The following is a 26,722-nucleotide window of genomic DNA, read 5'->3' on the forward strand; positions in this document are numbered from 1 at the left end:
TTTCTTACGTCTGTTAAGTACCCTCTCTTTGACGCTGCCTGAAGCAAAACCATTTTTTGGGCCTGTCATGAAGGGTTGGCTCAAATGACTCTGAGCACTATGGGACTTAACATCTGAGGTCATCAGTCCCCTAGAACTTAGAACTACTTAAACCTAACTAACCTTAGAACATCACACACATCCATGCCCGAGGCAGGATTCGAACCTGCGAGAGTAGCGGTCGCGCGGTTCCAGACTGAAGCGCCTAGAACCGCTCGGCCAAAACGGCCGGCCATGAAGGGTTGACCAACTGAGCTACCCGTCCACGACTCACGACCCGGCTTCACAACTGTACTTTCGCCGGTATCTCAACTGTGAGGACAGGTCATGAGTCGCGTTTGGGTAGCTCAGTCGGTAGAGCACTTGCCCGCGAAAGGCTAAGGTCCAGAGTTCGATGCCCGGTCCGGCACTCAGTTTTAATCTGTCAGGAAGTTTCGTATCAGATCACACACTGCTGCATAATGAATGTCTCTCGCACCCCAAAGACCCTGATACCTCCATTCGGGCTTAGAAAGTGGTGAGAAAGATGCTGTTACGTTCATTTTGTCGTCTACAGGTAACGCATTACCTATGTTTAAGACGTCTGGGAAGCTTGGTCGTTTCCCTTTCCTCCTGTGTCCTAAAGCACACTTGGGAAGATCGACCTAGCAGCTTCTTCCAATTTTAAATCAGCCATTTGTGTAACTACCTATCTGAGCTTCAAAGTTTAGGCGTTATTACGACGCCTTCACCTTTACCAAGGTATCCAACGTTTTTAGAGTGTGGTAGGTTGCTCAGGCAAAGTAACACGCGTTTCAGTGACATTTGTTTTACATCCTTTCTCCCGTGGGCACTTTACATCAGTCATTCCAAATGCTAAGACATCCATTGATGCTCTAATTATTGGTGAATAACCTGTGGTTTATTGAATTTGTTTCTGCGATTGATGTCTCCTTTCGAGAGTCATTGCAGTACTTTCATTTTGGTCCAAAATATTTAGCTGTAGTATAAAGAATGCTCCTTTTAAATAGTTGGGTTTGACTGACTGCATCGGTGCAGTTCTATGGGAAATTATGAACGACATTCTCTTTAGATGAACATAATGTACGAGGAATAGCTAGAATCTTTCCTCCTAAAACGTCATTTAAAGTGAGCAATATAGTGAGTGGTGTGGAGTGAGAAGACAGTGCTAGTAGTATCAGATATTATTTCACACCAACCAGCTATACTCAAACATGAAGGGCGGGGGGGGGGGGCAGGTCGCATTCTAAAATCGCATCATTTGCTGGATGCGGCACCCATGTAAACGCCAGATGTCCCTTCAGCGACCAGGTACCGGAAGCAAGGAAGGACCCATATGGGGAGTACCGACTCGGCATGGGTGGCACCACATCAGCTGCCGAAGGAGCAAGACGCAGGGAAAGCCCTGTCACCGAGAACTGGATAAGTGACTGTCACACTACAAGAAAAATCACCACTCACCGATGACATTAAAGAAAGGAGCCAAAGTGCAAAACATTACTTAAGAATTGCCATAACATTTAATCGAAAAACATCAAGTTCAGACTTCTTGACATTTACTATTGTACATTGCCATAAATTGAAACTGGAAATGCAGTAATGAAAATCTGGTTACGGTAAATTGTGAACATAAAAAAACACAGAGTGAATGCAAATGAGCATTCACCATCAAACAGTAATATAGCTAACTTTACTCTACGTGCTCACTAAGTAATCTATATTAGTACATATAACAAGCAAACAGCGGCCGTTCTAAGCTTCACCCAAGGTTACTCAAAGTAGTAAAATCGCTATTAGTGCCTTAATTAGCTTGGCGCCACTTAAGATTATGTCAGTAGCCCTTGTGACTGCTCTTACAAGCACTAGCCGTAACTTAAACTAGGACTTCACTTCAAGGACTGACGTAACCCTTCTAAAACTAAACAAGCACTGGCCATAACTTAGAATCACACGTGCTATAATAGTGCGCCTTAGGCTACTCAGTCACTACTAAGTGAGAATAAGTGTTGGTGTAGGGCTTTACGAAAGACCGCCACAGAGAGGTGGTCGACGGCGACAACAAACACATTCCGTTGTTTCTTTCGTACTACAGGAGGTGAGCTAAATAACTATGGAGACGCACATAAGATAAACCGAGCGCATGGACAACCATAAAACATGATCACACAACGCCAAAAGGCCCTCGCATTTTAAAAGCACTCAATGCACAACAGCAGTTTTGAGACCGCACATCATAGAAAAGTCATCCCCAAATTACAACGGAAAGACAGGAAACCAATATAAGGAAACGTGACGGTAACACCATTAAACAAGGAAGGAACAAAAACATCATAGCGAACTAAAATACAACCAGATAAATGTGATACTGTGTCAGACGCAGCTGTCACAAACAACGTATTCACAGATCACGCCACGAATTAGACGTATAACGAAGAATGGTCTTTCCAGTCTCAGTTTAGTTACTGGTATTGTGCGCAGTACACATACGCAATACTTTCCGGTCATCCTCTCGGAAACAAGGTAACTATTTTCCCGTCAGAAAACACTACTCATGCCATATCACTAAGGACAGAATCAACTAGATCTCAAATAGTAGCCACAGTCTTAAGCTAATATAACACACCAGACAGTCAAAGTTGGACTTCCCTACGTTTCAAGAGGTTGAACTAGCAAAAGCACACGGCACATGTGTACCTCGTTACTGATCGCACGTCACAGTGGAGTCACTCGCCGGCCGCGGTGGCCGTGCGGTTCTGGCGCTGCAGTCCGGAACCGCGGGACTGCTACGGTCGCAGGTTCGAATCCTGCCTCGGGCATGGGTGTGTGTGATGTCCTTAGGTTAGTTAGGTTTAAGTAGTTCTAAGTTCTAGGGGACTTATGACCTAAGATGTTGAGTCCCATAGTGCTCCGAGCCATTTGGAGTCACTCGCAGTGGAGCTATAGCATAGTCCCAAACGCGCGATCGCAACAAACGAGGAACACATATGCCATTGTTACTTAGTACAGAGCCTCTCTGACACAGCTTGTGGGTACCGACCGTAGGAAGAATTGTAACCGTTGGGTTACCAACGCGCACGCAACGCATATGTATCTAATCCCTGCTCGCACTTTACAGTGGAACCACTCTCCACCGAGCTATGGCCGATTGCTGAAAGCACGACACAAAATAGACCAGGAACACACAAGCCTTTTTCTCTCCCTGCAAAAGCATACGGACAATTGCATATGAGTTGCGAGCCAGCGGCGACAAGTCTAATCTGGTGCTCGTAGAACCTGAGGTTAAACATTCCCATTTCAAAATGAGTTAACAAATAATGTGACAGCAGGTAGAACAATTCAAAATCACTTCCACTATCTGCCGTGTACTGTACTGTCAAAGTATAACTGTATCTACTGAATAAACTCTTAGGACAGAGGACATGAACAGACAACGCCGAAAGGTGATAAACACGACTGGAGAACTGAACAAACAGCTGACCGCAGCTAGTAAGGACGATACTGAACGGTAGACAAGTTCACTACATTGCCCACAGTGTCGTGATATCGTGCTAGTCGCATTATAACCTAAATATATCACTACCACCTCGGCGACACAAAGAAGAAAACTTGATCGCGACCGCATGAGGCGGCCGAGCCTATCAGTTCCGCGAGAGAAGACCCCCGCCCTAAATCTTCGACCCCACCCCGTCTTCCATGCATGCATGCGTGAGGTCGCTAAAACAGCTGCTAGGGAGCATCAGATCGACAGACAGCAGCCCGCACGGTTAGCTCTGTCTTCCGTTGTTTGTGAAGTCTTTTAACATTTCAGTTCTCTCTGCATGGTCATTTGGTCAGTTCAGGAAATGACCAAGCCGTTACTCTTTAGCATAGATGACTTCAGTCACTGATATTCGCGCTATGGAAATGAAAGGATGCTGTTGTATGCACTAAAAGCATTTCAGACTTATTTATATGCCATCAGTGTTTGGTTCCAATGGCTCTGAGCACTATGGGACTTAACTTCGGAGGTCATCAGTCCTCTAGAACTTAGAACTACTTAAACCTAACTAACCTAAGGACATCACACACATCCATGCCCGAGGCAGGATTCGAACCTGCGACCGTAGCGGCCGCGCGGTTCCAGACTGTAGAGCCTAGAACCGCTCGGCCACTCCAGCCGGCCATCATTGTTTGCTAAAGTTATTGAAAAGGCTCTGTTTGTAAGGGTAATTGCTCATTCTGTACCACATAATTTGATATCAAATGCACAGCGCGGCTTTGGAAGTGACTTGACAACTGAATATGCTATATTCTCTTTTCTCTGTGAGGTACTGGATGGATTCAAGAAAATGTTTCGAACGCTAGGCATCTTTTTTTTTATATAACTAATGCGTTTGATTGTGTTGGTCACATAATATTGCTCCAGAAGTTGGAGTAGCTCACAATTGGCTCACCTCTTACTTTAACAAGAGACAGCAAAAGATCATTATCACAGTGTTGAGATGGCTGTGATGTGGGGTCTGAGTGGGGCAAGGTCAAATGTGGGAGTGCCTCAGGGATCAGTGCTGGGGACTCCTGTTCCTTATTTATACACTCCTGGAAATGGAAAAAAGAACACATTGACACCGGTGTGTCAGACCCACCATACTCGCTCCGGATACTGCGAGAGTGCTGTACAAGCAATGATCACACGCACGGCACAGCGGACACACCAGGAACCGCGGTGTTGGCCGTCGAATGGCGCTAGCTGTGCAGCATTTGTGCACCGCCGCCGTCAGTGTCAGCCAGTTTGCCGTGGCATACGGAGCTCCATCGCAGTCTTTAACACTGGTAGCATGCCGCGACAGCGTGGACGTGAACCGTATGTGCAGTTGACGGACTTTGAGCGAGGGCGTATAGTGGGAATGCGGGAGGCCGGGTGGACGTACCGCCGAATTGCTCAACACGTGGGGCGTGAGGTCTCCACTGTACATCGATGTTGTCGCCAGTGGTCGGCGGAAGGTGCACGTGCCCGTCGACCTGTGACCGGACCGCAGCGACGCACGGATGCACGCCAAGTCCGTAGGATCCTACGCAGTGCCGTAGGGGACCGCACCGCCACTTCCCAGCAAATTAGGGACACTGTTGCTCCTGGGGTATCGGCGAGGACCATTCGCAACCGTCTCCATGAAGCTGGGCTACGGTCCCGCACACCGTTAGGCCGTCTTCCGCTCACGCCCCAACATCGTGCAGCCCGCCTCCAGTGGTGTCGCGACAGGCGTGAATGGAGGGACGAATGGAGACGTGTCGTCTTCAGCGATGAGAGTCGCTTCTGCCTTGGTGCCAATGATGGTCGTATGCGTGTTTGGCGCCGTGCAGGTGAGCGCCACAATCAGGACTGCATACGACCGAGGCACACAGGGCCAACACCCGGCATCATGGTGTGGGGAGCGATCTCCTACACTGGCCGTACACCACTGGTGATCGTCGAGGGGACACTGAATAGTGCACGGTACATCCAAACCGTCATCGAACCCATCGTTCTACCATTCCTAGACCGGCAAGGGAACTTGCTGTTCCAACAGGACAATGCACGTCCGCATGTATCCCGTGCCACCCAACGTGCTCTAGAAGGTGTAAGTCAACTACCCTGGCCAGCAAGATCTCCGGATCTGTCCCCCATTGAGCATGTTTGGGACTGGATGAAGCGTCGTCTCACGCGGTCTGCACGTCCAGCACGAACGCTGGTCCAACTGAGGCGCCAGGTGTAAATGGCATGGCAAGCCGTTCCACAGGACTACATCCAGCATCTCTACGATCGTCTCCATGGGAGAATAGCAGCCTGCATTGCTGCGAAAGGTGGATATACACTGTACTAGTGCCGACATTGTGCATGCTCTGTTGCCTATGTCTATGTGCCTGTGGTTCTGTCAGTGTGATCATGTGATGTATCTGACCCCAGGAATGTGTCAATAAAGTTTCCCCTTCCTGGGACAATGAATTCACGGTGTTCTTATTTCAATTTCCAGGAGTGTATAAATGACATGCCTTCTAGCATTCAAATGGTTCAAATGGCTCTGAGGACTATGGGACTTAACATCCGCGATCATCAGTCCCATAGACTTAGAACTACTTAAACCTAACTAACCTAAGGACATCACACACATCCATGCCCGAGGCAGGAACCTGCGACCATAGCAGTCGCGCTGTTCCAGACTGAAGCGCCTAGAAACGCACGGCCACCGCGGCCGGCCTTCTAGTATTACAAGTAATTCTAAAATATTACTGTTTGCTGATGGCACTAGCCTGGTAGTAAAGGATATGGTGTGCAACATTGGCTCTGTTTCAAATAGTGCCGGTCATGCCCTAAGACTCAGCTTTTACAGTTTCTGATACACAATTTAACAAAACCCGAAGAATGGGCATATGATTAGTGATAATGAACAGTTCAAATTTCTAAGTGTTCAGATAATTAGTAAACGTTCAGGATCTTGTTAAAAGACTTAAAGTTGCCATTTTTCCTATTCGAACGGATCTGAAGTAAGTGATCGTTCGACTCTGAAAGTAGCCTACTTTGCTTCTTTTCATTCGCTTACCTCGCTTGGTATTATATTTTGGGGTAACTCTTCCCATTCTCAAAGGATATTTTTGGCTCGGAAACGGGCAGTTCGGGCATAAGTGTTTATTATTATTATTATTATTATTATTATTATTATCATTATTATTATTCTCGTGTCAGAAACATACGTTTTACACAGTTATGATTAAATGACTTTTGACCAAAACTTGGCCACTTCCAGAGCATTTTCTGTTGCTTGTTGAAGATCATCTTCTGTACAGGAGACTGGGCACAATCGACACCGAAGCATATGCCCAACTATCTGTTCTTCCCTACAGTCACACCGAAAATCATTTGGATCATTGTATCCCCATATTGCCAAGTTTTGATCTTCCAGCTCCGGATCTCACTCTGTTCAGGGACTTCCAAGTTGTCCATTCTCCGTCATGGCCTGGAGGTAAAGCTTCAACAACTCTTTTCTAACCAGGGGGTAGGTAGGTCGTAGCCCTCCATAGTTGTAACTTAGCTTTTTCAGCAGTGGTTCTAAGTTCCTTTGATATCTTAAGGAAACTCTTCCTTGACCTCAGTCGTTGCGGATGCGGTTCATGTCCATCCAGAGAATGGGTAATTTCCTGTTCCACTGCCTTTCTTTCCTTTTTCGCAGCTATCTCTCTTCGAACAGGTGGTGGGGCTATTACTGAGAGGTGGTAAAGCCTTTCGACTGCAGTGGATTTCAAGCAACCTGTTATAATTCTGCATGCACGTTTCGTTGAGAGCTACATCCTCCTGTTTCGCATGATTTTAATTATACCAGAGTGGACAGGTACGGTCTGCCACAGAATAGCATAGCAATAAGTGGTGTAAGTACGCGAACACCTTGTCGACCTCTGTTCACTAGTCTGGGTATTCTGACGATGGCCTCTCAAAATTATATATATATTCTTCACTGTCGTTTCTTGTTAACAATATCAGCTTATTCCCAAACGTCTACCCTCGTAGCTGAATGGTCAACGTGACGGATTGTCAATCCCCTGGGTCCGGGTTCCATTCCGGGCTAGGTCGAGGAATTTTCTCCGTCCAGAGACTGTGTGTTGTGCTGTCCTCATCATCATCCTTTCATCCTCATCGACTGCAGGTCACCGAAGTGGCGTCAAATTGAAAGACCGGCACCCGGGAACGGTCTGCCCGAATGGGGGCCCTAGCCATACGAATAATTAAAATATTCCCAAAAATAAGCAGCTTTCACTCAGCAATACTAGGCAGAAATCCAATCTGCATTTGGATCGCACTTCTTTGACTCATATGCAGAAATGTTTCAGTATACTGCTGCATCCATTTTCATTCAGCTACCACAAGAATTCAAAAATCTTAGCAGTAATCCACGCGCTTTCAAATCGAAACTGAAGAGTTTCCTCACGGATCACTCCTTCTATTCTGTAGAGGGCTTGCTTGAAAAATGAAACTGATTCCTATGTTATACGCGTTTGCTTAGACTTACGGCTTGTCTTTTTTTTGGTTCGTAAACATTTTATTTTATCTGTTATTATTTTCGTGTTGTAATTTCATGTACTGACACGTTCCATAACCTTGGAACTAGACGTGTAAAATAAATTAGAAAAGCGTGTCCTCAAAGTGTTTATTTCTCTAGTAATGACTAAGCTACCATTGTTAGGTGCGGCTGATCCTGAGACATGCGGACGACGTGCAGCAGGCAGCGAACAGCAGCCGTCGACGATCGCACCACCAGCACCGCAGCCGACCCCGCAGCCACCACCACCATCACCACCACCGCCACCAGGAACAGCACCCGCGTGGCGTGGAGCGCCAGCAGAAAGAGGACGAGGACGGCAACACTGCCACGGTGCGGCGGCTGCTCCGGCTGGTCTTGGAGCAGGGGGAGACCATCGCGGAGCAGCTGGCGCGCCTGGGCGAGCGCGACAGGCAGATCAGCTCGCTGGAGCTGCGCACGCACCGCCGCCGCCTCAAGCGGCTCGGCTCCAACTACCTGCTGGAGGCGTACCTCGGGCCCGGAGCCACGGACTCTGCGCGCGCCGACGGCACCGGCAGCGAGGCGCCGGCGGCGCTGGGGGCGGTGGGGGCGGAGGACAGCGGCGTCGTCAGCGACACGTCACCTGCCGCCACCAGCTCGGGGACTGCCGACTCGCCGCCTGTCACGCATCCTCGTGTTCCTGTGGACCACGATCACGACCACGACGCCGATCTCTCGGACGACGCCGTCAGCTCGGATGGTCAGTATATTGTATCACACCCACATTCTGGCCAATCCACACTACTGGCCATTAAAATTGCTACACCAAGAAGAAATGCAGATGATAAACAGGTATTCATTGGACAAATATATTATACTAGAACTGACATGTGATTACATTTTCACGCAATTTGGGTGCATAGATCCTGAGAAATCAGTACCCAGAACAACCACCTCTGGCCGTGATAACGGCCTTGATACGCTTGGGCATTGAGTCAAACAGAGCTTGGATGGCGAGTACAGGTATAGCTGCCCATGCAGCTTCAACACGACACCACAGTTCATCAAGAGTGATGACTGGCGCATTGTGACGAGCCAGTTGCACGGCCACCATTGACCAGACGTTTTCAATTGGTGAGAGATCTGGAGAATGTGCTGGCCAGGGCACCGGTCGAACATTTTAAGGTCCATACAGGACCTGCACGTGGTCGTGCATTATCCTGCTGAAATGTAGGATTTTGCAGGGATCGAATGAAGGGTACAGCCACGGGTCGTAACACATCTGAAATGTAATGTCCACTGTTCAAAGTGCCGTCAATGCGAACAAGAGGTGACCGAGACGTGTAACCAATGGCACAGCATATCATCCCGCCGGATGATACGCCAGTGTGGCGATGACAAATACACGCTTCCAATGTGCGTTCACCGCGATGTCGCCAAATGCGGATGTGACTATCATGATGCTGTAAACAGAACCTGGATTCGTCCTAGAAAATGATGTTTTGCCATTCGTGCACCAGGCGTTCCTGTCTGTGATGCAGCGACAAGCGTAACCGCAGCCATGGTCTCCGAGCTGATAGTCCATGCTGCTGCAAACGTCATCGAACTGTTCGTGCAGATGTTTGTTGTCTTGCAAACGCCCGCATTTGTTGACTCAGTGACCGAGACGTAGCTGCACGATCCGATACAGTCATGCGGATAAGATGCCTGTCCTGTTGACTGCTAGTGATACGAGGCCGTTGGGATCCAGCACGGCGTTCCTTATTACCCTCCTGAACACAAAGATTCTGTATTCTGCTAACAGTCATTGGATCTCGACCAACGCGAGCAGCAATGTCGCGATACGATAAACCTTAATTGCGATAGGCTACAATCCGACCTTTATCAAAGTCGAAAACGTGATGGTACGCATTTCTCCTCCTTACACGAGGCATCACAACAACGTTTCACCAGACAACGCTGGTCAACTGCTGTTTGTGTATGAGAAATCGGTTGGAAACTTTCCTCATATCAGCACGTTGTAGGCGTCGCCACCGGAGCCAACTTTGTGTGAATGCTCTGAAAAGCTAATCATATGCATGTCACAGCATCTTCTTCCTGTCGGTTAAATTATGCGTCTGTAGCACGTCGTCTTCGTGGTGTAGCAATTTTAAGGCCAGTAGTGTAGTTGGTTACATTCATACTTTACATTAAGCACCTAGGGATCTTTCCAGAGGTACTAATACTCACTGTATTCCAGGTCAATATCAACGACGTCCCTTTGACTAGGGTCTAGCAGGAACAGTGGAAGAATTTTTGATTTAGAGATAGTGCTGAACAAGTATTATGGCCGCAACACAAACAGAACACAGTTCCTTCACTTTACGAAACAGGATTTCGGCAAATATCACTAAATTCTGGACACATAATTTCAATTTATCGAAACTTGACGTATTTGTCGCAAGGTAGTTATTCACGATCCTTGTTTTCACAAAATATGCTTACTTTTCTGTCAGTTGATCGCTGTTACTATTCAGTATGACTTCATACACAATGGTACGGAGAGGTCGGCTGCAGAATGGTCGGCAACTGTTGTCGTAGGAAAGCTGGACAAGAGCAAAAATGATTAGCGAACAAATTATCATAGTAAATACGAGGGTCACTCCAAATGAAATGCACACTATTTTTGTAAAAATACACTTTTCATTCTGCATATGTGAAATTCTTACAGTGTGTAGATACATCCTTCCCGCTTGTTTTCAAACTTAGTTCAACCTGTTCCCGTGAGTGGGGCCGTCACAGCATGTCTTCAAGATGGCTGCAACACTTGACGTTCGTCAGAAGCAACGTGCTGTCATAGAATTCCTGTGAAGTGAAAACGAGACAGTGGGAAACATCCACAAGAGGTTGAAAAAGGTGTATGGAGATGCTGCTGTCGATCGCAGTATATTTAGTCAGTGGGAAAGCAGGTTACGTGATGAAAGCGGGCACGGCAACATTGAGGATTGTCCTCGCAGTGTCAGGCCTCGTACTTCACACACTCCAGACCTCCAGACAATGTGCAGGGAGTTAAAGAATTGGTGACTGCTGACAGACGCATCACAGTGAACGAACTGTCACACTACGATGGGATAGGGGAAGGAAGTGTTTGTAGAATACTGAATGTGTTAGCGTTAAAAAAGGTTTGTGCAAGGTGGATTCCAAGAATGCTGACAGTGGCTCACAGAGAAACAAGAATAACGGTATTCTGCGAACTTTTGGAACAGTACGAGAATCATTTATCGCCAGAGACGAAGAGGCAATCAATGGAGTAGCATCATGCAAATTCACCCAAGAAAAAAAATTCAAAACCACACCATCTGCTGGAAATTTATGGCTACGGTGTTTTTCGATTCCGAAGGACTCTTGCTTGTGGACAACATGCCAAGTGGAACCACCATAAATTCTGATGCATATGTGGCGACACTGAAGAAACTTCAAGCTCGACTGAGTCGTGTTCGACCACATCGGCAAAAGCAGAATGTTTTGGTGTTACACGACAATGTACGGCCACATGTCAGTCAAATAACAATGGAAGCGATCACAAAACTCGGACGGACAACCCTGTAACACCCGCCTTACAGTCCTGACCTGGCTCCAAGTGACTATCATCTCTTTCGAAAACTGAAAGACTCTCTTCGTGTAACAAGGTTTGAAGATGATGACTCCCTTGTGCACGCTGCCAATCAGTGGCTCCAACAGGTTGGTCCAGAATTTTACCGTGCGGATATACAGGCGCTGGTTCCAAGATGGCGTAAGGTCATCAGTCCCCTAGAACTTAGAACCACTTAAACCTAACTAACCTAAGGACATCACACACATCCATGCTCGAGGCAGGATTCGAACCTGCGACCATAGCGGTCGCGCGGTTCCAAACTGTAGCGCCTAGAACCGCTTTGCCATTCCAGCCGGCTCTACATCACACACGCAAGATGATAGGCAAGATAAAAACATATTTCAGGAATTCGGCCCTTACTTTAATTCTATAAATTCGTTAGCACCGAATCCGACAAACATGACACAGGCAGCTATTAACGTATGGCATACCGACAGACAGACAGACCGACACTAACTGCCTAACAAATGCGGACGAGAGACAAACGAGCAAGCTGGGGACCAGAGACTGACCAACAACACAAGTAGAATTTAACAAGTAACTGAAACAACATATCACTAATCACTCAGCTTCTAATAACTGCGATTTCTGGCGAAGACCTGGCGCAGCACCCCCAAAACGCTCTCCCGAACCGTCCGCTGCCAGCCGCTTCAACGGGCGCAGGAAGGCGCGCCGATCTCCCGTCTCACTGCGTCGCAGCTCTCCTCGGCCAGACCGATGTCGTGGGTTAGCTCCTGTTGCTCTCGTGTCGGCCGCGAAGCCACTACGCCTCGCTATACGGCGCGGCCACTGGACTCATGTGGCGACCTCGCATGCGCCGACGCTGCAAGCGGAGAAGTCATCTTGTGTGCCAGACGGGCGGCGTAACACATACTAGTACTCCTGACGACAGACAGACACTAACCGCCTCACCAGTGCGGACGAGAGACAGACGAAGAGTAACTTGGCTGACCGACTAACCAGACTCGGCGACTCAGACTCACCAACTGCCGAGTTTTTTTTTCTTTATTCTGATTTCATTCCCTGCCACATATGGGCAGGGGAGGGCTAACAGCGGCACAATCTGCCGCTCTTCAGCCGAGTGACATGACAACTAAAACAAGACTAAAATGTTACATACATAAGGCGATAAAAAAGGGGGAACATAAAACAGAGTAAGAGGAGAAAATAGAGGTAAAAATACATTGACATGGAGACCTTCATGGGGAACAGTTAAAAAAGTCACCAGAAAGTTAAAAAACACATTTGGCGATTCTTAAAACACAGAGGAGACACTGAATGCACATGCACAGGTTAAAAGTCGGCCACAGTATTAAAAACATTCCAGAACGACACACTTAAAACCCACTTGGAGCACACACGACGAAGAATAAAACTGCCAGGTGGGAAAGCCGAGGGAAAGGTCAGAGAGGATGGAAAAGGCTGGGAGAGCAAGGGGAGCAGGTGCAGCTGCAGGATGAAGAGAGTAGGCGGGTACACTAAGAGGCGGGAGACACGTGGGGCGGGAGATGAAGAGGGAAGACAAGGCAGGATGGAGTGCAGAGGCACTGAAAGGGGGCACAATAGAGGGAGGGGGAGTAGGAGGGGGAAGCTGCTCAGGAGGAGGGAGGGGGAGGAGAGGGAGCCCTGAGGAGAGGGTGATGGTGATGGTGAGGGAGGGAAAAAATAGGCTGAGGAGAAGGTACAGCAAATAAACAATGTTTTCAGCCTTCAGTTGCAAGGTAATTTTACTCGTTTACCTAGGTTTCGATTCCAGTAATGGAATCTTCTTCAGAACCTATAAATTAAACCACATATGGACATATATTACTCACTAAAATGTGAGCTCTAAGTAATTTTGAGACAGTTTGTCTCTCGCCCCTGCGCTTGCGCTTGCGCATGCGCTTGGCCGCGGCCGAGCCTCGCCGCGTAACTGCTCACGACGCCTAGTTTTCAAGCCGCTTACGTGTGGTCCTGATTAATGGCCGGCGCAGCTCCGTCTACGTTCGCCCTAATGGTTTTAATTTTGACTGACATAATCTTATGATTATGCGTCTTTAATGTTTTAATTTTTAATCTGTGACATGGCCAGTGTTTGGCTCACAAAATAATTTCATTTTTTGTAAGTATCACAATTTCTTCATTATTCAATCATTAGACTGATAATGCATTTTAGTGAGTAATATATGTCCATATGTGGTTTAATTTATAGGTTCTGAAGAAGATTCCATTACTGGAATCGAAACCTAGGTAAACGAGTAAAATTACCTTGCAACTGAAGGCTGAAAACATTGTTTATTTGCTGTACATTTCACAGTTGCTGACACGCTGCAATATGTTAAAGATTTGAGGAGAAGGTGTTTGGTCAGGCCATTGAGGAGGGGTTGTCACCGGACAGGGAGATGCTTGAGGTGGCCTAAAGCGACCCCACCTCGGGCTATGGGAAGGGGATTGTAAGTGCAGTGAAGGAGATAGGGGGAGGTGCAGACAACATGGTGGGGTTGGAGGAAGGTTTCATTAAGGATGAAGGAGTCAACCTGGTGCTGAGAGAGGGTATGTATGAAGAGGCATTTGTTTACAGGGAGGGAACGCCAACTGCCGAGCTCATAGAGCCCCTTAAATACACGTGAACAGGCAACCTTTCCCCTTTTCCACCAGAGTGAGACACCAAAGCTGCGATTACCACAACGGCGAAACCACCAGAAACGGAGTGCGACCGCTTTACAATACGCGCTGCGGCGCGCTCTTCAAAGCAGCAAATTTTACTACGGCTCACATAGTTATTCAAAAAAGTGACTGGTTGCAGTTTTATTTACAGAGCTAGAGATGTTTCCAAGACTGATGCTTGCAGAAAGCATATCGAGTTGTTCTGCCTGCATAAATGAGGTGAAGAAGTAATTCTGCGACGATAACAAGACGATCCTTTTATTCCAGACTCGGCGGTCCCGGACGACCTCTCGGAGCGCGTGGAGCTGATGGAGCGGCTGGTGCAGCTGAACAGGCGCCTGGAGCGGGAGGAGTCGGCGCTGGTGCGGCTGACGCTGCAGGTGCGCTCGCTGCAGTCCCAGCAGCCGCAGCCCCGCCACGAGGAGCCTCCAGCCGGCGGCGACGAGCTGGAGGTGCGGCGCGTGCTGCTGGAGCGGCTGGAAGCGGCGTCGCGCCAGCTGGAGCGCGGCCGCGCCGAGCTGCAGAGCAACGAGAGCGCGCTGGCCAGCGCCGACGCGCAGCTGGCGGAGCGCCGCCACCGCCTGCACCTGCTGGAGAGCCAGCTGCACCTGCTGGACTCCAGCCTCGACTCCAACTCGGACACGGGGCTCAGCTCGCTGCACAGCGGCAGCGAGGAGGCCGACGCCCTCTGCCCGTGCCCGCCGTGCCCGCCACCACCACAGCTGCAGCTGCAGCCGCACCCGCTCGACACGCTCGTCTGACCTGAAGGCAGACAATCCACGTCCCAGTTACCAGCCACGCGCCTGCCGCTGCAACCACGCTTTCATTACCAGACTACCGCAGTCACCGGCAATAAATGATAGTACCTGGAAACTGTGTGTCAGCCTAAGTGGACACGATATCATGTTTTACTGACATACTGTATCACTGATCTTACTACTAAAAACATTGGTCTATGCCTGCTTCTGGTTCTATTAATTATTCAAAATGTTTATTGGTTTCCCCATGTCAAGGACATGATAGATTTATTCCTTCACTATTCAGAATAGCACATGCCCTCTCCCCAATCGTCTTTTATGGTCATTTGCTCTCTATCCTCCTCATCTAATGCCTCCCAGTATTCCTATGTGTGTAGGTCAGTGTGCTCACCAACCTGGCAGGAATAGCTCACAGCTAACACCTCATGTCATTTTATACATTACTTTTATTTTAGATACACTTTCTTTAAAAAATCCAAACAGTTATCCTAACTGGTTATTGACGGCTGCCCAAAAAAACAGTTACCATTCTTGCGTTTACTATATGTTCCCTTAACATGTTGAATAAAAACTGCTGCAACTGTTGTAAATCCTTTATTATAGGTACGACTGTTTACGTAATTTTAAATTACATCATCAGGTGCAATTATGTGGTCAGGTCACATCTGCAGTCCAATCTTGACCAAATAATACTTGCGCCTGACGATGTAATTTTAAATTATGAACCTGGTTGTGCCTTTAGTAAAAGATTTACAACAGCTGCAGCGGTTTTTATTTAGAATGAAAAACTTTGCTTGTGGATACCCATCCAGTAAACTTTTATGTTCAGTTTCTTTAACTTAAGTCTTCAGAACGAATACCTTTCAGTGACCCAGCGCAGCAGGTATTTATACATGTTTTAACACGGTTCACATGAAAGACACATTAAAACAGTAGAGAAATCATCGCCCAAGGTGTTATTTTTGAACAGACTCGCAATCACTTTTGTCCATATATTCGCCATCTTAAGAATATGTAGTTTTCCAATGCATCAGAGAAACAGCTGCTGACTGCAAATCACAGTCTATGATAAAAATAAAATGTAATGTACAATTGTACAATTTCTGTTCCACGCAGACTGTCGGTTTTTAAATTCACTTCCATCCTTGGCTTTTAATATCTCACACTTTTTCCCAAGGGCATGGTTTCTGTTCCATTAACAGCATTTTGAAATTGTGCTCATATTTACTCAGATTTTCTAACTGTCCACATACCTTTTCCATTAGAGATACTAATGGATCTTATAACTGTGAATCATGCAAATAATTTTTATTGCAGTGTCATAAGTGAATCATGCACATGAAACAACTTTATATACACAGGACAGCATTCAGTTTTACGACAAATTCGTTCATGTTTATCTCTATGTATGCATTTCAAGTATTTATCAATGATATGAAACTCAATTACTTCATGACTTTTCCAACCACAACTCATAAAAAATTAAAAACATAATTCACAAAATATGCATTGATCCACACATACATGTTAAGTTAATCTCCATTCTAATATGATATGTTCCTTCAACAATAGACAATACAACTATGGACCATACTATGCAACTGCACTAACATATCAGTATTTCTGCTGATGAAACTAATTCCTATTGTGCATGTTGACATTTTAACACACAAATGGCACTTTTTTAAAAAAATTAACATATCACCCACTGATTTGTTCATATTTCTTTCATTAAAACTGATAGCAAAAATGTCATTTGTGCAACTGTTCATGCTAATCATACATTACACAGAAAATACAATTTGCTTGATGTCTTGTGCACAATAAGTTACATAATGAAAATCAAATGCTTGTAAATATACCTGAAAAGGAAAACATTTTACAAATATGCAGATATTTTGACATATAAATGCAGGTACCTTTACAGTGATGTGGTATGTACTTTGTACTTACAAAAATACCTTAACTTGAAAATTAACAGGATCAGTAATTGTTCATGGTAATGTTCAAAATGTTCTTCTAAATTTATTTTGTAATAGCCTTGATGCCACATTATGTTCCATTTACAGAACGTTTAGTACAAAAGAATAATTTAGTGAAGTATTAATCACTAATGTTCTTCTGACTCTTCAGCTAAGAAAGAAAAATCTAAGATTCTTAAAGATACCCAAGGAGATTGGTGTGTATGTGTTGTTAGCTCACATTGCGACTTTCTGAAAGTAAAATGGAAACAATTGTCGTTCAGGACAAAATAATTAGGAAACAGTGCTGCAAAGGAAACCTTAACAATCGAAGTGACACAGTGAATATTTGCTTTGCAGGGAAGTGCTTTCAATTTATGCATTGACACTGAAATACAACCTGCAAATAATAACTTGTAAAATCGTAAGATGATATGAAACAGTGATTGTGGAGTGCAGTGAGCAGGTTACCAAAACAATTATTTCGATCACTTTTATCGAAATACGTTTTCAACCAAAAATTATCCTTGAAAGATAAAATTATCTGAGGCTTCAAGTCTCTTTTTTCAAGTTTTATTTCTGCATCAATTTCTTCGAATTCTGTCATGTATTTATTACCTGTAAATAATCTATTATAAATAAATTTCAGACTATCACATGCTTCAAAAATGTAATGAAATAGTGAAACTGGAATGTTTTTGAAACTTTCTGTTGCTGTATACAGAGTTGTATAATGATGCCACCTCATCAGTGTGGTCAGTATGGTCTACCGATATGGTCTACCTCAGAGATACAAAATCATTTTTAAACCATGTATCTATCATAAAAATATTTCTGTTAATATAAAATAGTGTATTTTGTAAAGTGTCCTAAAAGTATGTCAATTAAATGTACTTTGTTCTGGTTGATACCACTAGTCACACATGTCAAGAGGATGCAGCATGAATAAAAATTTCAACAGTTTTATTACTTATTACTTGTTATATTTCAGATATCCACTCTTATTCCTGACGTTTTCCTAGATACTTTCAGGGAATAACAAAATTCCAAGGAATATAGGAGGAACCAAAATAATCATCAGCAGAAGTCAAAACATTAGTCAGAAGCTCATCCCATATCCACAAAGACGATAACACAGAACCAAATTGCATTAAAGCGTACGCAGTGTGGATATATTGATTATTGTTAACTTTGTTTCGATGGAGAAGTCTAAGATTCGTTAATATCTTAAGGCCAAAATGGGTCGAACTCTATTACACATCATCGCAACTTGAGCGATCTCTTCTTTCATGTAATTACAGTAGTGTTTTCCTTACAAACAAATTCATAATTTATTGTAGTTTCAGAAATACATGTATAATTGTTAATAGTGATGATTATCTGTACATTTAAGAATCATTTAAAACTATATACCATACCTGAACTCCAACATTAAAATCATATATAGTAGAACAACTCGAGAGATCACCTAAGCAATTTATGAAGAATAGATGGGAACCATTGTTAAATCGTTTATTTAGACTGATTACTAGGTTGGTACAAATGGACGAAGACTGGCTGTTCTGCTTTAACTCCATTTCGACTTGTTACACATACTGAATGCAGATTATACTCCACTAAGTACAAGAAATACGTCTCTTCTGTACTTAAGCGCTGCTAACAACAGTGACGTAAATTCTGAAATCTGCTTTTTTATAAGTTAAAAACTAAGCCATGGTGAAGAAACTCTGCTATGATTTTATTCATAGCTGTTGTTTTCTCAGAAACTGTAATATGGTATACATCTCAGCATGAAATTCAGTCCTTAGTGGCACAGTTATTTTTATTTATCGGTTTCGATAGATTAATCTCTCATTTTCAGAAGCCTGTAAAATTTGGGATAATATAAATCATAAGAACTTGCCATATATTTATGTGAAGTATAAGACAGTATAGCGTCTCTTATAAAATGGTAACAATTAGGTCAGTCATTTTAGATACTAATGTTAGCAATAGTTCATGTGGTACTACGGGAAATGTCTTTTAAATGTGTTATATATAACATGTTTTATACAGCTTGGTTACGGTTTTGATACGCATATTGTTTTATACACACAATATGCACAGTTTAGGACATGTCATGGCATTCTGCTCCTGTATAAATATTTATAATACACAACTTATATTTTATATAAATGTATGGCAAGTTTCCATGTTTTATATCATCCCAAATTTTGTAGGCTTCTGAAGAGGACAGATTAATCTGTCGAAACTGGTAAAGGAAGAGAAAAATAGTTGTGCTGCTGATGAATGAATTTTATTTTGAAATTATGTTAAAATTCTGTTGTGTTTAAATGAAGTTTGTTGGTCACGCTTTTTGCAGATGACTGAGTAGTTTCCGAACCCTCAGCGTAAAAATTGCGATAATGAAAACTTCACGGTTGCTTTAGGGCACGAGACAAACTTTTTTCTTCTCTCTGTGAACAGCAGAGCCCTGCAGGCAGGTGTGGCCCATCTGAGTGGTCTGGACGCAGCTGCAGTGTGCGAGAAAGGAAGGGAAGATTCTTTAGAGCATAAAAAATAAAAGCACCTGAAAATTCTGGTGACAACTTCCAATCGCTGTAATATATGCACTGATGTAGAAGACTGACAGCATCTATATGGATACATAACTGTTCTTACTACTTTAAAACGTCAATGTGATCTCCAAACTATCTGAAAGTTGGTCTCTGACTACACAATTTTGCAGCGTGCGTCCACATTCCTGTTCTCTCTATCGTCCGGCAAGTTGTATTTGGCAAGATATTCTGATCGGTTTGTTCGTAATAAGGGATTATTTACCCATTTCAGATTAAATGCCTTGTGTCATGGACCAGAACAGTGACTGGCTGTGTTGCATTCACGTCACCTACGGATTTTACGATTTCTGTAGTGGATTTTTTGAAGCAAGATGTGACAGAAAATTTAGTTCTCGAAAAATATTTTATGAGCTTTTTTGTCTATAGTACGTAAATATCCTGCAGGAAACTGACAAGCAACGAAAGTATTATTTCCAATATACCTTGTATTTCACTTCGTACATGTACCTCTGTTGTCAAAAAATACCGCACGTAGCGCCTAAGTAATTTTTCTGAAGTTAGTTTATGACCTGTTGAAGAAAATAAACGACTCAGTCACATTAACGTGACCACCGACTACGTTCGACGTGTAAAAACCATTCACAGACGGTAGGTGGCAGCAATAGCTGTGGTGGGCATATATGCGTGTCGGGTGTGGGGAGGTGCAGAAAACAGTGCAGTCGTTGTCGTAACGCAGAACCGGAGAGATTTATCTGATGTCCAAAAGGACATGATCATTGCCTTTCGGGGCAAGGGTGGAAGCTATCCTGAAAGAGATAAGTCTGTTAACTGTTCGCGTGCCAAAGTGGTTACAGTATACCGTGCATGGCAAAAAGGCACCATCCAATACCGGCGCCAAGAGGACTGTGGAGCACCACGCGTCGTAGATGACAGGGAGTACAGGAATACAAAATACTTAGGAATGAAATAAATAGCAAGTGCAGGGAAGCTAAGGTAAAATGACTGCCTGAAAAAGTGAAGAAATCGTTAAAAAAAAGGTGTGTCGGAAGGTCTGGGTGTTTCCGAAAGAGTGTGCAAAACTTTAACAGAACCTAGAGGATGCTCCATCGAACAATTTGAGGTACGAAACCTGGTGTCAGAGGAGCCAGCTTAAGAAGATAATAGGAATAAAATCAAATTACTGTGTACTTTTTTATTTACATTATTTACAGTTAACTGCAAATAACATCATTGACACAATGAACACACCATTTGTAATATATCTTACAATTGCTGAAACTGACGGCCATCAACCTCAATGCAGGCATGACATCGGAGAACAAGGTTCTAACGCATCCTGACGAATGCCCCTGGTATGTTTCAAATCACATCACAAGCAGCTACAATTTTGGCAACTAATTCCATCTCCGTAGTTCTAAGTAGGACCTTTGCACGAACCTCAAGTAGAGATGCCCATTGAGACGACCAGGTAGATATCCCAGTAATCAGGTTTGTCTACTTCATCTCCTTGCAGGAAATAAAGTATGTACATGAAAATAAACAACACAGTAGGGGTAAACTTGTACTCATGTTAGTTGAAAATAAGCTGGAAAACAGTAATGCTAGACAAAGCTGGAGACAAGTTTACTTCCATATCTCCTTAAGCTGGGTTCTCCGATCGTGGGTTGCCCACCTCAAATTCTTCAGTGGAGCATTCTGTATGTCCTGTTAGATTTATTCACGCTCTTACGGAAACACCTTGTAAAAAATTCTAAACGATCTTCGGTGAAATTAAAAGCAAGGGTAATAAAATTAAGAGTGCAAAGGTAATTCCATTATTCAATGCAGAGGAGAAAGCAGATATGTGGAAAGATTACATTGAAGACCTCTGTGAGTGGGAAGACTTGTCTGATGACGAGATAGAGGAAGAAACATGAGTCGAATCAGAAGAGATAGATGATCCACTACTAGAATCAGAATTTAAACGAACTCTAGAAGACTTAAGATTGAATGAGGCAGAAGGGATAGATATGATTCCATTAGAATTTCTAAAACCATTACGACAACAAAACATTGGCACTGAGGCAGCAAAACATTGGTGTGTAGAATGTATGAATCTGGCGACACACTGTCTGACTTTCGGAAAAATATCATCCATACAATTCCGAAGACTGCGAGAGCTGACAAATGCGACAATTATCGCAAAATCAAATTAACAGCTCATGCATCCAAGGCGCAAATAAGAATAATAAACAGAGGAACGGAAAAGGGAATTGAGGATGTGTTAGAGATGATCAGTTTGGTTTTAAGAAAGGTAAAGGCACCAGAGAGGCAATTCTGACGTTGCGGTTGATAATGGAGGCAACACTAAAGAAAATCAGGACACATTAATAGGATTTGTCGACGTGGAAAAAGCGTTTGACAATGTAAAATGGTGCAAGACGTTCGAAATTCTGAGGAAAATAAGAGTAAGCAATAGGGAGAGACGGCTAACATACAGTTTGTATAAGCGCCAAAAGGGAATAATACGAGTGGACGAATGTAAGACAGGAATGTAGTCTTTCGCTGCTACTGTTCAACCTGTGAACTGAAACAGCAATGACGATAAGAAAAGAGAGGTTCAAGAGTGGAATAAAATTCACGGTGAAAGTATACCAATGATAAGATTCGCTGATGACATTGCTATTCTCATTGGCAGTGAATAAGAATTACAGGATCTGCTGAATGGAGTGAACAATCTAATGAGTGCAGAATACAGACTGAGAGTAAATCGAAGAAAGACGAACGTAATGAGAAGCAGCAGAAATGAGAACAGCGAGAAACTTAACATCAGAACTGATGCTCACGAAGTAGATGAAGTTAAGGAATTCTTCCACCTAAGCTGCAAAATAACCCATGACGGATGGAGCAAGGAGGACATAAAACCAGACCAGCACTGGCACAAGGCCATTCCTAGCCAAGAGATGTTTTCTTGTATCAAATATAGGCCTTAATTTGCGGAAGAAATTTCTGAGGATGTACGTTTTTAGCACAGCGTTGTATGGTAATGAAACATGGGCTGTAGAAAAACAGGAAAAGAAGGGAATCGAATAATATAAGATGTGGTGCTACAGTAGAATGTTGACAATTAGGTGGACTGATAATGTAAGAGATGGGGAGGTTCATCGGAGAATCTGTGAGGGAGGGAATATACGGAGAATACTGACAAGAAAAAGGGACAGAATGGTAAGGACATCTGCTAAGGCATCACAGAAGAAATTCCATGGGACCAGAGGAGGCTGCAGAGGGTAAAAACTCTAGAGGAAAACGGAGGTTGGAATACATCCAGAAAATAACTGTGAAAGTAGTTTGCAAGTACTACTCTGAGATGAAGAGGTGGGCACAGGAGAGGAATTCGTGACGGGCCGCTTCAGTCAGCAGACTGATGACTCAAAAGAAGCAAAAAGTTGAATTATCACCCTTTTTTGACAATAATCTTGAAATAGTTCATCTTGCTCTTAAGAAATTGGGAACTTGTGATACAGTAGGCTCATAATGGCATAGAAAAGGAGAAATATTTTCTTCTGCATTTCAGTGATACTTAGTGGCCGGCGCATTGTAGATGGGCGAGAAGCAGAGTATGTGGACCTGCGGTCGGTACGCTTAGCTGACACCTAGTTTAGAGAGAGATCACAGATGTATTCATATAAACAGATCTCAGCTCCTCCTGTCGATCTCTTCGAGAGAGAAAACTCTCCGACCCTGCGCCAGCACGCTTTCGGTTTTCGTTTGTCTCTAAGGGAAGCCACTGACGTGATGCAAGCTTCAGTTGACAAGGGAAGCTCTCCGTGCCACACACCACAGATTTAACGGTAAAATGACCCAATGGATAACACGTCAAAAACCGAACACAGATCAAGCATAAAAACAGAAAGAAGGTGTACTGAACTGTGAAAAATGGAACAGAATACAAACAGTGAGCGGTCCAAATTGAAGGATGCAAGATCCAGCAGATTACCAGATTCTCGGCGTCTTGGGTGTGTGGTCACGGTGTCAGGTTTCAGAGCGGGAGATCCGTGTTCGACTCTCCCTCGAGCTTCACTTTCTTTTCCACAAAATTATGAACTTCCCGTCTGGTTATTGACATGCCTGTTCTTGTTCTGTAGTTTTGGTAACTGACATGCTATACACTGGCTATAGAATACGAGTCATGTGGTAAGAATATATTACCGTTGTAAGTATATGTGGTGAATAATAGGAGCAGGCGAGATGCGTCACAGACTTCTCACAGAATTGAAAACAACGAATAAACGGGTGTTAACTGTGTTGCAATAAAGGAGCCAATATTTCCAATACAGAAAGCAATAGTCATAACATGTGATATTAGTGTAGAATAATAGGAGGTACGTATGTCTAGAGGTCCTTCCCTCACACATCGCTGTTGCACACGGACGGTACACCACAATACAGACACAAATCTGAATACAGCAAACAGACCCGTCAATGAGCGGATGGACAGTTCATAATCTATGAAATGATAATTCAATGAAGACCCTAAGCTGTCGACAGACGTTGATATACATCAACGGGGGCAGTTGCAAATATGTGCCCCGATCGGGACTCGAACCCGGGATCTCCTGCTCACATGGCAGTCGCACTATCCGTAGGAGCTACCAATCCCACAGAGGATAGTGCGACTGCAGGGACTTATTCAGTGCACGCTCCCCGTGAGACCCACATTGCCAACTTAATGTCCAGACACTACATTCGTAGTGCCACTGCCCATTACACTCATTACTTGCGGAAGACAATCTTATCGAGTCCCGTAAGAGTTCGGGCAATGCGTGTGCATCCATCAGAGAAGAAGAAGGTCAATGGCCGGTTAGCCTTAACTATATGAAGATGGTATCTGTTCTTTAGGATATGTCCGAAAGAACAGATACCATCTTGATATAGTACATAATCTTGTGAAAAAAATGGGGCTTGGGGGAGATGTGAACACGGATCTTCCTTTTCGCAGTCTAACACCGTGACCACATAACCACAACGCAGAGGCTGTTCACATCCTCTCGATGTTTCACATCTTGATGTTGAACCGTTCACAGATCCTATTTTACTTCTTTTCTCACAGTTCAGTAGACTTTTTTCCTGTTCTCATGCGTGATCTATGTTTGTTCAGTTTTTGAAGGCGTATCCACTGGGCCATATAATCACTAAGTGTGTCAGGGTAAGGGAGGGGGGGGGGGGCGATGGAGCGATGGAGAGTTTTCCTTGTGAGTGCGAGACAGGTTTAGGCATAACTGCAAACGCATTCTGGCTTTCTGCTGCATCACTTTGAACTAGGAAGAATTGCCTCGCCAGGTCATCTGGCTTCGTCTATTATCCGCATCACATAGTTTAGAACCTGATGAAAAAAAAAGAAAAAAAAGGAGAGCAACTCTTCGTCACCATGGGTATCAAGTGCGAGCCAGTTTCTCGTTAAGTGGACGAGGAAGCAGAAACTGCGATTACTTTTGATAAGGGCTTGCAGACAATGGTTCTCAGTTCACGCCACTTCGGTTTCGTCGAGCCACCACTTCTGATATGTCATTTGTACGGGCAATTTGAAGAAAAACTGCCGGCCGGTGTGGCCGAGCGGTTCTAGACGCTTCAGTCTGGAACCGCGCGACCGCTAAGGACGCAGGTTCGAATCCTGCCTGGGGCATGGATGTGTGTGGTGTCCTTAATTTAGTTAGGTTTAAGTAGCTCTAAGTTCTAGGGGACTGATGACCTCAGATGTTAAGTCCCATAGTGCTCAGAGCTATTTGAACCAAGAAAAAATTGCTCTTCCTTCTTGCCAACGGTTTATTCAGTACCTAGCGTTACAGATTTTGAAAGTTGTCTCTTTCACATTTGCAGCTTTCACTGTTGAAATTATTTTCACATTTTTTTTTTTTTTTTTTTTTTTTTTTTTTTTTTTTTTTTTTTTTTTAGTTACAAGTACCTTGTAAAGTTAGCCCGCCCGGTTGGCCGTGGGGTCTAACCCACGGCTTTCCGGGCGGGAAGGAGCGCCTGGTTCCCGGCACGAATCCGCCCGGCTGATTTTTGTCGAGGGCCGGTCAACCGGCCAGTCTGTGGATGGTTTTTAGGGGGTTTTCCATCTGCCTCGGTGAATGCGGAATGGTTCCCCTTATTCCGACTCAGTTACACTATGTCGGCGATTGCTGCGCGAACAAGTTCTCCACGTACGCGTACACCACCTTTACTCTGCCACGCAAACATAGGGCTTACACTCATGTGGTGTGAGACGTTCCCTGGGGGGTCTAGCGGGGGCCGAACCGCACAATAACCCTGGGTTCGGTGTGGGGCGGCGGAGGGGTGAAGTGGACTGCGGTAGTCGTCGTGGAGTTGTGGACCACTGCGGCTGCGGCTGCGGCGGAGACGGGGCCTTTCCGTCATTTCTAGGTCCCCGTTAACATACAATACAATACAGTACCTTTTAAAGTTAGAATCTGTACCAAGTTATCAATATCTCTTAGTGTAACAGTCTGTCGCACGTCAGTAAGGTGGTCGGAAGATATTCTGAGTTCCGGTTGCGCAATCCAGTAAAATTAAAACTCAGTTTGTGGCCGAACGGTCGACGGCGTGTTTTAACCCTTAATTGCTCTATTGGGGTTCTGAAGAACCCCAGGCGATATGAATACATTAAATAGTATGTGAAAGGAACAACAGATGGCGCCTGTGTTCTCGGTAGTCCTCAGTGAAGTGATGCCGATTAACGCGGAGTTTTGGATGCGGTGTTTCCGATAATATTTTGTGAGATAAAGAGAAACAGGTCTCAGAATATCCCCTCAGAGTATTAACGTAAGTTTTTTTTCATGATCTCAACTAGTGTTTTACGCGACTGAAGGCTTAGAGTAGTCGAAAAGAGCATAATTTCAATGATAACGTAAATTTTTAAGGTTATGTGAGTATGTATGCACTATTTTTCAGAATGCCATCATCGAAGTCATTAACAGATTACGAGTTGGAAAGAATAATGAATGATCCTGCGTTCTTGCAATCTGATGAGGAGAGCACAGCAAAGGAGGATGAATTTATACTAAGTGATCATGATTCCACCTCTGCAGTTACATCAGAAAGCAGTTGTGTGGAATCAGATGAAAAGGCGTCCATTAGGCCT

The 26,722-nt window shown here is 44.4% G+C and overlaps 1 protein-coding gene across 2 annotated transcripts in view; it reads left to right on the plus strand.

Moving 5' to 3' along the window:
* LOC126095038 (ras association domain-containing protein 10-like) overlaps positions 1 to 17,994 on the plus strand; it is a 1,121,197-nt gene extending 1,103,203 nt beyond the window's left edge. For both annotated transcript variants that reach the window (XM_049909708.1, XM_049909709.1), the window contains 2 exons: positions 8,229 to 8,805; positions 14,593 to 17,994. In XM_049909708.1, coding sequence (XP_049765665.1) covers positions 8,229 to 8,805; positions 14,593 to 15,086 — 1,071 coding nt within the window. In that variant the 3' untranslated portion in view covers positions 15,087 to 17,994. The remainder of the gene's footprint in view (positions 1 to 8,228; positions 8,806 to 14,592) is intronic.
* The last annotated feature ends 8,728 nt before the right edge of the window (positions 17,995 to 26,722 follow it).

This window comes from Schistocerca cancellata, chromosome 8 (genome assembly GCF_023864275.1).
Source record: "Schistocerca cancellata isolate TAMUIC-IGC-003103 chromosome 8, iqSchCanc2.1, whole genome shotgun sequence".
In the NCBI taxonomy this organism is placed as follows: Eukaryota; Metazoa; Arthropoda; class Insecta; order Orthoptera; family Acrididae; genus Schistocerca; species Schistocerca cancellata.